The 15148-nt window shown below is 41.1% G+C and overlaps 1 protein-coding gene and 1 non-coding gene across 2 annotated transcripts in view; both read left to right on the top strand.

Moving 5' to 3' along the window:
- Positions 1 to 11397, top strand: part of PARL (presenilin associated rhomboid like) — a 43470-nt gene extending 32073 nt beyond the window's left edge. Inside the window, exons 8-10 of the mRNA XM_045539783.1 lie at positions 6997 to 7098; positions 7238 to 7335; positions 11088 to 11397. Of these exons, the coding sequence (XP_045395739.1) occupies positions 6997 to 7098; positions 7238 to 7335; positions 11088 to 11199 (312 nt within the window). The 3' untranslated portion in view covers positions 11200 to 11397. The remainder of the gene's footprint in view (positions 1 to 6996; positions 7099 to 7237; positions 7336 to 11087) is intronic.
- A 242-nt stretch (positions 11398 to 11639) lies between these two features.
- LOC123631262 lies at positions 11640 to 11701 on the top strand. Its single transcript, XR_006733105.1, has one exon. It is a non-coding gene; the product is annotated as a U7 small nuclear RNA (small nuclear RNA).
- The last annotated feature ends 3447 nt before the right edge of the window (positions 11702 to 15148 follow it).

Genomic DNA, 15148 nt, shown 5'->3' with positions numbered 1-15148 from the left:
GGCTATAGCTTTTAACTGTTGGTCATTTATATGTACTTTATGAATAGAGTACATATCAAGAGGGTTAAGTCAGAACAGTGAGTATCCAATCCCCATAAACCAGAGAGCCTAATCTAGCATTGGAAAATTCTAATTATAGATTTGAATCTGGTACCATATCCTCTTTTTTAATCAGTGTATGAATGTCTTCTGAATAAACTAGGTGACTAAACACTGTGCTAGAGCCTGGGGATACATCAGTGAACAAAATGATCAAGATTCCTGCCCTCAGGAACTTACATTCCAGATGCTTTAAAAAATTTTTTTAGGCTAGGCATGGTGGCACATGCCTGTAGCCCCAGCTACTCGGGAGACTGAGGCAGGAGGGTCCCTTGAGCCCAGGAGTTTGTGACTAGCCTTGGGCAACATAGCGAAACCCTGTCTCCAATTTAAAAACAAAAAAATTTTTTTTTAATATGTTTTCTTTTGAGTTTAATAGAGGATTTCTAGGCACATAGAAATCTTTATATAGTATTTCTCTAAAGACTACACATTCAGTTTGTACATGTTTAAATACTAATGTACTTAAATGCATTCAAATAGGGGATTTCGTATCTAAAGGAACTCTAAAAAGGCTCAGTTTTGCAAAAGAATGCTTATGTAAAATAATCATCCCCTAATTTGTGTGTTCCTCAGATCTATTTGTACTTAGTTTTCCTAATGAGGTATCTATCTTGTTTATGACTGACGTACTTTCTTAAGCCTCCTTTTTTTCTTCATAGAATTTCTATATAAAACATGGTTCCAGTATAATTTATATATTCCAAATCATACTTTCTAACTTATTCTATAACTAAGCACCTGTTATATGAAGGCCATGAAGATCACTAGGATGAATCAAAACTGAACCCAGACTTCAAGTTTAGTTGGGGAGAAAATGTTATACACACATCTAATATACACTGAAAGGAAGAATTCTCTCGAGAACTTTGGGGGCTCTAAGGGTGGGGAGACTTTTCTTATTAGCCCAAAGGATCTGGGAGGACTACTGTTATTCTTATTTTACAGATAAGAAACTGAAGTCCCAAATTAATAGAGCGTGGCAGTGTGGTATTTAGAATTAGAGTGGGGTTGAATCCCAACTCTGCCACTTACCTGTGATTTCCAGGATATATTACTGAACTCCTCTGAACCACAAATTTCCCCACATAAAATGGGTAACACCATCTGTACATTTCTGATTTGCAAGTATATTTAGAGTGCTTAGCACAGTAAGGAGCACATAGTAAGAAATACGGAGGTGGTAGTTTTACTCAGTCACCAAAGTCCTATAGAGCCATGGCAGGGCAAAGTTATTATCCCCAAAAACTTTAATTCATCCTTGATTAAAATTAAAGAAAATTAAATCACCAGCTGCAATGGCATTTTAATGAGAAATCTGGAAGAAATACTATTGACAAAATTGTATTATGAAATATAAAGTATTGATCTTAAGATGTTATAAGCTGATGAAGATGTCAGTTGCTATATTGGCATTAAGGATCAAGAATACTGACTAGTTTTGGTAAGGGTTTTGTTTAGTTAGAGCTATGCTTATTCTGAATCTCATCAAAAAATTAGTTTCTTACTAGTTATTGGCAGGAAGCTTTTCTCTAATATTCTACTTTTCAAAAATGTATTTTTTGCTGGTTGCAGTGGCTCACGCCTGTGATGCTAGCACTTTGGGAGGCCGAGGTGGGAGGATTGCCTGAGGACAGGAGTTCAAGACCAGCCTGAGCAAAAATTAATTTTTTGTGAATTATAACCCTTAATCTCAAAATGGCAAAGATTATCAAATGTTTGTTGTAGGAAATAGCATTTGTTAAAATGTTTGTTAGAGAAAATCTTTTTACTTGAAGTTGTAAATGATTTCTCACAGGCTGAATTCGCTCACCAACATTACAATGACTTGTTTGCTATGACTTCCTTGATTTAATTGTAATTGACCTAACTGTATGTAAACTGAATTGTCTTGCTAAATTAGGAAAGTGTCTTTAGTCTTTTCCTTACAAGGTTAGAGTAAAATAAAATGGTCACTAGAGCAGATTCATTTGTTATTCTATTTTAATTTATCTGTAGTGCTTTGGAGTAGTCTTACCTCTCTGCATGGCTTTTTTAGTGACTGCACTAGGTATTATGTATACATCACATTTCACCATCTACTGATGGTGTCATTTTATCAGTGTAAGTATAGAAACCTTTCCTCCCTTTACATTCCTATGCCTTCCCCAAATTATAATTCTTTTAAATATTTACTATATTAATATAGTATCAGTCACTGTTATGATTTTTGCTTCAACCATTAAGCATAATTTAGAAAATTCAAAGGGAGAAGGAAAGTCTACTGTATTTATGCATGTTTTTACTTTCTCCGTTGTTCATTCTTCCTGATGTTTCATTTTCTTTCTGTTTCTTTAGCCATTCTTTTAGGTAGGTAACTTTTCTTTCATCTAAGAATATCGTGCTTTCTCCTTCATTTCTGAAGGATATTTCCACTGGATATAAAATTCTGGGCTGATAGTTAATTTTTTCAGCACTTGACAAATAATATGCTACTTCCTTTTGCCATCCATGGTGTCTGATGAGAAATCCTTTGTCGTTCAAATAGCTAGTCCCCTGTAAGTAAGGTGTCATTTCTCTCACTGCTTTCAAGATTTTTTTCTTTGTCTTTAGTTTCAAAAGTTTGACTATGGTGTGTCTTGTCATTAATGTCTTTGCATTTATCCTGTTTGGAGTTCACTCAGCTTCTAGAATATGTAAGTTTATGTCTTTTGTGAAATTAGCTGTTATTTTTTTGAATAGTTTTTTCAGCTTTCCCTCTTTCTCCTCCTCTTCTGGGACTCCGATGATATGATGTTAGATCATTTGTTATAGTCACATGGTTCCCTGAGGCTCTGTAAATTTTTTTAAGCATTTTCTTTCTCTTTTTAGATTGGGTAATTTTTTTTTCTGTCTTCAGGTTCACTGATTATTTTCTCTGTCCTTTCCATTCTGCTTTTGAGCCCATCCATTGAGTGTTTTTATTTCAATGGGAATAAGCGCAAACATTTGTCAAAAAACAAGTTGTGGGCCAGGCGTGGTGGCGTGCACCTGTAGTTCCAGCCAGTCTGGAAGCTAAGGCAGGAGAAACACGTGAGGCCAGGAGTTTGAGACTAGCCTGAGTGACATAGGGAGACCTCATCTCAAAGGAGAAAAAAGAAAACGGCGATTAAGAGAGGTAGATGCTATTTTCCAAAATAACCTTTTTAAATGTGAAAAGGTAGGACTCTTCAATTGTAAGGGCTCCTTTTAAAAGTCATTTTGCTCTCAGGTGTCTTTTTTAACATCCCATTTGTAAATAAAACTTAAAGAAAAGTTGCAGGAAATGATACAAAGGACAACTCCCATACAGTCTTTTTTTTTTTTTTTTTAAAGCAAGTAACTTGGGTTTACTAATTAACATTTTAAAAGCTGCACAGATTTAAAGTATATAATTTGGTAAGTTGTGACATGTAGACACATGTCATGAAACCACCACACTCAAGATCATGAACATACTCATCATCCCAGTTTCTGATGTTCCTTTGTAGTCAACTCCTTCTTGCCTCTCCTCCCAGGCCAAACTTCCCTACTTTCTGTAAAGGTAAATAAGTTTGCAAATGGAATCATACACCATGAGCTCCTTTTTGTTGTTGTCCCAGCTTCATTTATTCTGTATAATTATTTTGAGATTCATGCATGTTATGTAGATTGGTAATTTATTCCTTTATATTAAGGAATAATATTCCATTATATGGATATGTTATATTGTGTTTATCTATTCACTTGATACTAGACATTTGGGTTTTTTCCAGTTTTTTGGATATTACAAAAAAACCCAGCCGTGAACATTTGTGTACAACTCTTTGTATGGGCCATATGCTTTCATTTCCTCCCCCAGCTTTTTTTATTCTGCATTATGAGAGCGCATTTTCATTTCTCTTGGGTGAACACCTATGAGTGGAATAGCTGGAGCATATGGTAGATATGTTAAACTTTTAAGGAACTGCCAAACTGTTTTCCAAAGTGGTTATAGTATTTTATGATTCTTTCCCACCAGCAGTGTGTGAGAATTCCAGTTTCTTCACATCTTGACCAACACTTGGTATGGTCAGTCTTAAACTTCTAGTAGGTATATAGTGATATCTCATTGTGGTTTTAATTTTTATTTTCCTGATGACTAATGATATTGATCATCTTTCCATGTGCTTATTTGCCACCCATATATCTTCTTTGAAGTGTCACTTCAAATGTTTTGCCCATTTTTTTGAAGAATTGCTTTCTTATAATACATTTATAGTGTTCTTTATGTATTCTGGACATAAGTCCTTTATCAGACTTTACGACATGAAAATATTTTCTCTCAGCCTGTATGTTGTCTTTTCTCTTAACAGTATAAGGTTTTAATTTGTATGAAGTCCAGTCTTATGGATCATGCTTTTTGTGTCATACTTAGAGACTTTTTGCCTAACCTAAAGTCACAAAGATTTTTTTTTTGGTTGGCTGGGGGTGCGGGTGGTGGTTGTTAAGAGGTGAGGTCTTGCTGTGCTGCCCAGCCTGGCCTCAAACTCCTGAGCTCAAGCCATCCTCCCACCATGCCTGGCTATTTCCATGTTTTTATCTAGAAGGTTTTTTATTTTAGGTTTTACACTGAGGTCTACGTTTCACTTTAAAAGAACTCCAAAATATTCTTGACCCAGATTCACTGATTTGTAACATATGCCACATTTCATTTATCATTTTCTTTCTATATCCATACTTCTTTTTCTGAATCATTTGAAAATAGGTTGCATATATTATGCCCTTTTGCCCCTGAATACTTCAGTATGTATTTCCTAAGAACGTGAACATCCTTATATATTCCATAGTGCAGTTATCATACTTAAGAAATTTGACATTGATATACTTTCATTTAATCTGCAGACTGTACTCCAATTTTGTCAGTTGTCCCAATAATGTCCTTTATAGTTACTTTCTCCCCTAAGATCATACATTGCATTTAGTTGACATGTCTCTTTGGTCTCCTAAAAAAAGCTAGAACATTTCCACAGTCTTTCTTTGTTTTTTATGCCATCAACAGTTTAAACAATGCAGGCCAGTTATTTTATAAAATGTTTGTCAGCTGAGTTTGTCTATTTCCTCATGATTAGATTCAAATTATGTGTGTTTGGTTGGAATGTTATGTAAATGATGTTTTGTCCTCAGATATCACAACTAGAGGCACACGATGTCCATTTGCCCCTGACTGGTGGGGATAACTTTGGTGAATGGTTAAAGTGTTGTCCAGCTTCTCTGCTATAAATGTATTTTTCCTTTGTAAATTAATTATTTATGAGAAGATACTTTGAAATTATGTAACCATCCTGTTCATCAGCTTCACCCCACCTACCTTGAAATAGCATCCATTGATTGTTCTAGTTTGAATTGATTTTTACTATGATGGGTGTTGCAAGGGTGAAGGGTGTAATTATATCTTACTAGCTTTCCCTAATGTTAACATCTTCCATAACCATGGCTCACTTATCAAATCTAGGAATTTTTTTTTTTTTTTAGAGACAAGGTCTCACTGTACTGCCCACACTGGGGTGTAGTGGCATGATCATACTCGCTGCAGATTCAAACTCCTGGACTCAAGTGATCCTCCCGCTTTAGCCTCCTGAGTACCTGGGACTACAGGCATGCCACCATGCCTGGCTAATTTTTCTATTTTTTGTAGAGATGGGTCTTGCGATGTTGCCCAGGCAGGTCTCGAACTCCTGGCCTCAAGCGATCTTCCTGCCTCAGCCTCCCAAAGTGCTGGGATTATGGGGTGTGACCCACCACACCTGTGAAATCTAGGAAATTAACATGGAATTAGTACCATTAACTACAGACTATATAGGGATTTCCCCAGTCTTCCCACATCCTTTTATATCCCAGTATGCTACATTGCCTTTAATTATCCTGCCTTTTTAGTCTTTTCCAATCTGTGACAGTTTCTCAGTCTTTCCTTGTCCTTCACAACTTTGATAATTTTGAAGAATGGCAGGAAGCTATTTTGTAGAATGTCCCTCATGGGAGTTTTATTATTTTTAATAGGTGACTAAGATTTGCTCTGCTATAAAATTGGGTAGAAAACAAACTAAGTTAGAGCGCCTGCCTCCCTTCGCTCTCTCCTTGTTCATCAACCACACTCCACACTCAAGCCACACTCACCTCGTTGCGCTTCTCCACCATGCTGTGCTCATTGACCTCCAGCCTTGGTTTATGCTGTTCTTTTGCCTAGAACACTCTTCTCATCTCTTCTTCCTTTACCTGGCCAACACCTGGTCACCCTTCCATGCAAAGCTTGCTGTCACTTATTTACGTTGTGCTGACATTAGCTCTCCCTTCCATGTACTGTCACAGCATGGTGTACTTCCTCATCATAACTCACCATATTTTGTTATTTTTACTTACTATGTCTCTCTTTCTGTGCAGTAAGCTCCATGAAGGCAGAGACTGTAGGTCTTGTTCCTCTGTATCCCTAGCATCTAGCATAGTGCCTGCGACACTATGTAGGACGCAACTATTTGAATGAAAGAGATTCATGTATGTGGGTTTCTTTGGGCAAATTCATGCTCACTCTCTCCCGTTGGGGGAGCTTTGTTGGAGAAGTTTGAGTTCTTTCTTAGACAATATATGAAATGATGCATGTGATGCACTTAGTGCTATCCTTGAAGTTCGGGAAGCTGAACTCACATGCTGGTTGTTATACGTCTTATCGGCCTGTAATGAAAGTTCAGTCTTCCAAACAATTACCGTGTGAAGGACCTGGAGCCCCTTTGCCTGATATTGTGTAACCGAAAGCTTTTAAGCTTTGTGCTCACCTAGAAACATGTGGCATACAAACTTTTCAGAAAAAGTGCCACTCCTTTAGACATTGCAGCCCCTAAGCAGTTGCACATTGAGTTTCCTGTTGTCCTCTCTGTTACTTTGCAGTCTGGTGCAATCATGACCGTCCTCGCAGCTGTCTGCACTAAGATCCCAGAAGGGAGGCTCGCCATTATCTTCCTTCCGATGTTCACCTTCACGGCAGGGAATGTAAGTATTTTTGTGAAGTGAAGTTCTAGAGACAGTGGTGATGTTTTTACGTTGGCTGAATTCTTGCCCTTACGTTAGAACTGTCAATAGTAGAGAAATCAGTGTTGTACCACTTCTGTTCTTTCTTGCTGTCTTTCAGGCCCTAAAAGCCATTATTGCCATGGATACAGTGGGGATGATCCTGGGATGGAAATTTTTTGATCATGCAGCACATCTTGGGGGAGCTCTTTTTGGAATGTAAGTTTGAGCATAATTGATTGCTAACATGCTTCCTTGGGTCACCCCTCACTCCTCCTCCCTCGTCTGGAAGGCAGAATGAGAGACACTTAGCTGTGTAATGGAAGCAGGAACAGGTAAGGTTGGGAGGGGGAAGAAACCTCAACATGGTTCACTTTTGGCCTTACCTAGTTTCACCAGGGGAGGTGGGATGTGAGACTATCAGCCCTGCCCCTGCCTTGGTCATTTGCAGAAGGAGAGTCTGTGTCTTGCTTACCCTTAAGCTTAAGTCACCCCAATTCCTGACCTGTCATCATTCCTAGCCCTTCTCAGAGACTGTTGCATGGCCCCCAGTCTGACTTGTCATCTCCTTTCCCCTGGCTCAGGCGTTCTTGCCTGGTGTCCCACCCTGCTGCCACTGACCTCTGTCTCACTAGTGCCATGCAGACATACTGAGTTGGTGACACCATTTCTCTGCCTGCAGTGAGTGTGTGGGAGACAGCTGCGGGACTGGAATAGAGGCCAGGGACATAAGCCAACATGGACCACTTGCTGAGCACGTGTTATATGCAGGCACCAAGCTAGTTACCTTGCATTATACTGTTACTACTCCCATTTTACTGATGGGAAACTGAGGCTCAGAAGTGATCTTCCCCACACCAACCAGCTCTTAAATAGCAGAGATTTAAAGCCAAACCCAGAGCCCTTCCCACCCCCATCACACCATATTGAATACATCTGGCATTGTGGTTACAAGAGCTTCTATTTGTGCTTCAGACAACAGGATCTTGCTTAAAACCTAGTATTTTAGTAGCAACTCTGTGGTGGAAACATCCTCAGGACTCTTGGAGCCCATCTCACCATGACCCTTCAGCAGAGCTGTTGTCTGTCTGGTGTGCTGGATCCCCTAATGGCCTATTTTTCTTGCATAAATGTTGCCTTTTGACCTTAACTTGGTTTTTACTTTGTTTCATGACAATGAAAAACTTAGGTTTTCTAATTTAAAAAAGTAGAAAATTTATTCTAAGTGAAGCAGTTTTGCCCAGTAGGCGGCAGGACTAAATGCCATTATGCCATTTATAATTTTTCAGTGATGATTAAAGAATAGCATATGTGAGTTCTAGCTTTAACAGCAGCACGTTATAAATAGTAGAAACTGACCTGACATTACAATATGAGAAACACAAAGACTTACGAAAAGGGGTTCTGTTTTATGAGTTCTAAATTCATCTAGATCCTTCCACGTATACTTCAAGGGTCTTTTCCCCAGCAGTTTTTTATTCTTCTGAACTATAATTAGATGACCTTTTTCCATTCTGAAAATAATTGGATCAAATGCATTTTAAAGTCCAGGATCTGAAAGGCAGAGGAATCCTTTCTCTTTGCTGTTTCTAATTTCAACTCCTTTTCATTTACTAGATCTCAGTCATATCCAGAATTCATCTTTTCTAACATCTTTAATCTAGATTTAGAAATCTAAAATCTTTTTTTTTTCTTTTTTTAGTTAAAGTGCCCTGATTTTGTTGATGTAAAGATTCCTTCAGTATCCACTTGCACATTTCCCTGACTTTATGTTTCTGACTAAATCTTACAGTCTTTGTATTGTACTGTTGCAATAATAACAGCTAACATATATTGAATATTTGCTGTGTGCCTAAGCTAAGGAGTTTGATTCTCTAGAATTCTATGAGGGAAGGGCTAATCCTCTGAAGTATTCCATTTTACAGATAAGGAAACCGCTTAAAGAAAGAACTTGTCCAAGGTCACACAGCTAATAATTGCAGAGCTGGAATTTCAAACTCAGCACTAGATTAGGCTGCTGCTGTTGCAAAAAAGGGTTCCTCTGACAGTATTTCCTAATTTTAGTTTAGTCAAACAACCAATTACATTTGGATTTACAAGTATAATCCGAACAGCGTATCTGTAAGATTAAACTGTTTAACTCTTTGCTTGAAATAAGTACGTTTAAAAGATTTGGGAAGGGCTGGATGCGGTGGCTCATGCAAGTAATCCTAGCACTCTGGGAGGCTGAGGCCAGAGTCGCTAGATATGGGGAGTTTGAGACCAGCCTGAGCAAGAGCAAGACCCCATCTTTACTAAAAATAGAAAAATTAGCCGGGCATCCTGGCGCACACGTGTAGTCCCAGCTACTCAGGAGGCTGAGGCAGGAGGATCCCTTGAGCCCAAGAGTTTGAGGTTGCAGTGAGCTATGATGATGCCACTGCACTCTACCCAGGGCAACCGAGACTCTGTCTAAAAAAAAAAAAAAATTTTGGGAAGACAGTTTATTATGGGAGAGTTCCTGACTAGTAATTTATTTATTGTGAGAATTTTTACAATTGCATTTGAATCTGAGTGATCCTTTCTATCTTGTTCAAAATTCACCAGAAAATTTTACTATAAGCACAAGGAATTTTGTTACAGGCCTATTAATTAATTTGCATTTTTTAAAAAAAATGCCTTTTTCTATAAATTTACTGAATATTTTCTTTGAGATTTTCTTTATTTTTCAAGATTTTAATGGTAACTATGTATTTTCACAATCAGATTTTAATTATATTTAGTGAATATTAAGTTTCAGGTACAAATACATTTTTGGTAGAGATGAGGTCTCGCTATGTTGCCCAGGCTGGCCTTAAGCAATCCTTCTACCTCAGCCTCCCAAAGTGCTAGGATTAAAGGTGTGAGCCATTGTGCCTGCCCTAAACCCCTTCATAATAAAAAAATACATGTTTAGAACATTTAAAAAATGTTAAAACATTTAACTGCTATTGTAATATAATCTAAGTCAAATAGAGCTTTTTTTAATGCTCTGGGAGATGCAAGATCAACAAAATCTAGTCTCTGTCTCTGGGAACATGAAATCTGTTTGGGGAAACCAGGACAAAAAGAAAGGTTTCAGTAATAAAAGCTTTCATTAACTGCCTTTCCAAATCAACCCCTTGTCCTCTGGGAAGCCTTTCCTGCCTCCACCCTGTCCTTGAGGGGAGGTAGGTGCCGCCTAAGTTACACTTGCAGCCTGTGCTGCCCTTGGGTAGGGAGCTGAGCGTCTCACAGACAGGCCCTCTCCGTCTCGGCTCACAGGAGATGCTCCCTAAATGCACACGGGTCAGAGCACAGGCTTCGGAGTCAGTTTTGGGTTCTAGTTTCAGTCTAGTGATTCCCAGTTGTGGAGACTGAGCCAGTGAATTTACTAAACCTTAGCACTTCTGCTGTCTTGGCTCATCGCTTGAGGCTGCTTTTAGGCAATTTTGAACAGGAGAAGAAGGGGGATCAGAACTGTTTATCTTAAAAGGGTGGGCAGAACTTAGACGAGCAGCCCACGCTTTGTGTAGCTGGGTGGAAGCTGTCAGGAGGCATGTAAGCTGTTACAGCCATCATTAGTAAGTCCTGTCTGACATTTCAGAACATCGACTCAGGCTGGCCTGCGGGTGAGTCCTTGGGCAGATTACTTTCTTTCAGACTTGGTTTCCTCATGCGTAAATGGGAAAAGTGATACTTGCAGGGTAGTGGTGAAGACAGTGTATGTGAAGTACTTACACATTTCAGAGCATTCAGCCATCGTCCTATCCTACTTAGAACTTTTACATACTCTATATATTAAAGCTAAATCATTTATCTACATAAAATAAATTGGTTGTTTTAGTAAGCTACATAGTAAATGATAGTGGCATTCGATTTTAAAAATGTCAACTTGGTATCATCATAGTACTTACTTACCATTTGTATGTTACACTATTTAAATGTCGGACCTGGTTTGTTTTTTTCTCCAGATGGTATGTTACTTATGGTCATGAACTCATTTGGAAGAACAGGGAGCCTCTAGTGAAAATCTGGCATGAAATGAGGACTGACGGCCCCAAAAAAGGAGGTGGCTCTAAGTAAAACTGGGGTTGGACAGTGCTGGTGCATCTGGGCCATGCTGCCCGGGAGCCCCTGGGCCCGGACTGATGTCTGTGCTCCTGCTTGGAAGACACCCCATCTGGCCTCCCAGCGATTTAAACTGTGTCCCCCAGTCCATGTCTTACTATAAAGTGAATTATCACGAAGTTGGAAATAAAGGTTTATATCTCTAGTTTGTAAGCAGAGGGTGTGCGTTTTCTCTTTAAGAGCACAGATGCTTCTCCGGCGTCTTGCTTTTGGTGGTTGGTGGTTGCCGTTGACATGGTTTGAGCCGGGGACCTGGGGAGAGGCCATGTTGACAGGCCTGATCAAAACACTGAGGTGCTGCGTTTGTCCACGGGCTCTCTGGCACCTCTGGTTAGAGCGTTCACTCTCACCTACCCCTTCCCTGGCTTGGCTGACAGTCAGAAGTCACAGTATCACAGTGTTACAGCTCTTTGAGAATCTGTCTAGCAGGTTTTCTAGTCCTCACTGGAAGACCGCCCCGTCCCCCCCCAAAAGTCACAGTATCTTCTCTCTGGCACAGTCTGAAATAACAGCTGCAGTATTTTCTAAATTTTCCCAAGAAAGGTAATGATTTCTGGCAGTGAGTGGCATATACAAAAAGCTATTTTTAAGTTTTGCTTTCTAGGTTAAAATCGTAGATAAATTAAGAAGTAGAAGGAAGTGACTTGGATAAATTCAGATGTGAATCTGAGCCAAATTGCATCTTATGTCTGAAAATGTACCTTCTAATTGAAAAATCTTACTGAAATAGCACACCGTGGTCATCATAGCCTCTCTATAGTAGAACTCAGTGTCCTCACGATTGAGAATTATGTGTAGAAATGCAATTTGAGAGTTTGTTTTTCTTGAAAGGATTTAAGTTTTCAGTCTTTTGGTGGTCAGAAAATGCTACACCAAATCTTGCACCTTTGCACTGACGGGGAGTGAAGGCCAGACGTCAGCCTTGTCTGGTTAGTTCGCCTCAGGTTGCGCACCGCTGGCCATCTGGGCGCCGGGCTTGTGAAAGGGCGTGGGCGTCGTGCCCACCTCCCCAGGTGGAGAACCGGATGGCAGCACACGCCCAGCACAGAAATTGTCCGGTATTTGGCAGGTCTTCATGCTGTTTTCCACCCAGCTGAACTCGTCTCTGCTGAGAAGTTCCAGTTATTCTTACTGGGCACAGGATTCTATTCTAAACTAGTATCACTTCTAGCAGAGAGAATTTTCTTAATCCAGCCCCATTTTGCCAGCAAGGAAACAGGGGAGGTGTGATGATGGGGCAATGCCCAAGGTCACACTGCTTTGCTCTGACGTTTTTCTTTTTTTTTTTTATTTACATATTTTTATTTGGAAGTGTTTGTATCACTACAGTGAAACCAGATTTTAGACATTGGATGTCAGCAGTTTAAGATACCAGTTTATTATAAAAGAGACATGGAAATTTACGTGACGAGAGATTTCAGAACTTCAGTGGAATGGGCAGCTTCATGTCGATGCCATTTCAATAGTGATTTATTTCAGTCCGCATACTTTCCAAGAATGTCACCATCTCTAAGAAATACCTTGTCATCTGGAACGACTTTGGTGCCTCCACATTCTGGGAGAAGAACATTATCTCCAACTTCCACACTAACTGGTTGACTCTCTCCACCCTTTCCTTTAGAGCCTGATCCAGCAGCCACTACTGTTGCTTGTAATATTTGAGATTTTTCTGGAAGCATAATGCCTCCTTTGGTTACAGTTTTTGGCTACATTTTATTCCTTCCAACCAATACTTGGTCAAAAAGTGGAAGAAACTTTCTAAAATGGTTGTCCTGCCATGACTTCCACCACCACAGCTCATACTCTGCTCTTTTGCACAGCTGCTGCAAGGAGAGACCCTGACGTTTTTCTTTTTCTTTTTTCTTTTTTTTGAAACAGGCAGGGTCCCGCTCTGTTGCTCAGGCTGGAGTGGAGTGGAGTGATCACTGCTTGCAGTAACCTCCAACTCCTGGGCTCAAGTGATCCTCCCTCCTCAGCCTCCCAAAGTGCTGGGATTACAGGTGTGAGCCACCACGCCCGGCTGCTCTAACATTTCTGAATGTGTCATGCCAACAACCCTGTGACATAGAGATGAGGCAAGATTTGTTTTCCAGAGACGGGATTGGAGGCTGAGTTCACAAGAACATTCACCATAGGGTCCAAAATTAAATTCACATCTTGCTTTGGGCAGAGCAGGGGAAGAGGCAATGAAGACATTTCTTCTGTCCCTGCTTAGTGAGACAGAAGGAGTGTTTAGAAGTCCCTGAAGCATTTCTCTGTCTATAAAATCCCTCAGTGCTGGAGCCTCTGTTCTGACAAGTACCATTTTCACTGGGAGTGGCCTTGGGAGATGAGAGCCTCGCTCTGGCTGCACAAGCCTTGCCTTGCTATCCACAGCTTTGCAATGGGCCCACTCGCCGAGTTGCCCACCAGAGTATTCTATTTTCTCATCTTGGCTTCTCTGGTGACACTTGACCACTGCCACCAAGGCCATCTCTCCCTGGCTCGGGAGCTTCTTGGGCGGTGCTGCCTCCTCCGCTGGCTTCTTAAGTGTGGGGTCCCCAGGAATGCACCCTTGGCCATTGTCTGGCCTCATTCATGCACTTCTCAAGTGGGTGCACCTGCTGTGGCTTCAGTTGTCCATGTTTGGGTGCTTTCTCCGCTCCAGACCCGCTGAATATCTCTGGACTGTAATTTAGTAAATGTATCTACTGCAACATGCATGTGGTTCCAGGTGCTGGGACCCCGCTGCACAGGTACCTCAAATATCACTCTTGGCTTAAGGAGTGATGTCACCAATCACTGAAGCCAGAAACCGGGGAGCTGTTCTAGATTTCCCTAGCTGGCCTCTCACTTCCAGAATCCAGCCCCTCCTCTCCGCACCCAGTGCCTGTGCCTTGGTGTCGTCCCTCATCTCCCCAGTCCCTGGACTGTTAGGACTGTTCTTCCAGCTGGTCTCTAAGGTGTCCTTGTACTTCTTCACGTGGCTGCCAGCGTGCTAAGAACACTTGTCATTCCATGTTGTCACTTACGAAAAATGTTTAAGCTCCGTAGTGTGGCCACCAAGGCCGTCCATGGTCTGGTGTCTGCTACCTCTGGCGGAACCCTCATCCCTGTGCCCTGCATTCCCACCGGTCCCACCACTTCCCTCATGACAGCTGGCAAGTCCAGCCTTCCCTGTCCCTTGTCCCTCCTTACACTGTCCTAGCTTTATCAGTCCTATTACATGTTTTTCCATGTCTGTCGCCACCACACTAAACCTCCTGAAGGGACCCAGCGTTATTCCTCGCGCATAGTTTGACGAAAGACGTATTAAGAGAGCTGCTCTTTTTATCCTGCAAAGCGGAGTATTTCAGTCACCAAGCATCATCGGCCAGGCTGGCTAACCCAGGGCCCTGGCACACACAGTTTACAGACAAAGGCAGCTTGTTCTGGACGTGGAGCGCAGGTGTGTCACCTTCCAGCGTCTTCACCGTGCACATGGCTTCCCTCCTGCTGCCTGCCAGGCCAGCACCTGGCCTGCTCAGCTGACCTGCTGCCGATACTTTGCTCTGACTTAAAACCAAGACCAGCAATGTTTTGGGAGATGAGTTTGTTTTCTGGCTGGCCAGGGCTGTACTGCAGTCCTTTCCTCTGAGGTGCTGACTGGATACCGTCCAAGTGTAGCCTGGAGACGGAGCTCTGGGTTAATTAATGCCGTTACAATAGTGTCATTAGTAACTGGTCTGCCGTGCATATTGAGGGCACGTGTAATACTCAGAGCCTTTCGAGGGTGGTCAGGGAGTTGTTTCTGATGCCCTGTCCTGCATTACACAGACTGACCTTTAGGCTGGAGGATTATTCAAATGTAGCTCTGCATTAAAAATAATGCATGCACAGAAGAGAAAGGAACTTTATAGCACAGTGGCCAAAGTTTTGTGACAGC

Source organism: Lemur catta, chromosome 1 (genome assembly GCF_020740605.2).
Source record: "Lemur catta isolate mLemCat1 chromosome 1, mLemCat1.pri, whole genome shotgun sequence".
Lineage (NCBI taxonomy): Eukaryota > Metazoa > Chordata > Mammalia > Primates > Lemuridae > Lemur > Lemur catta.
This window is presented reverse-complemented; position numbering and strand designations above follow the sequence as displayed.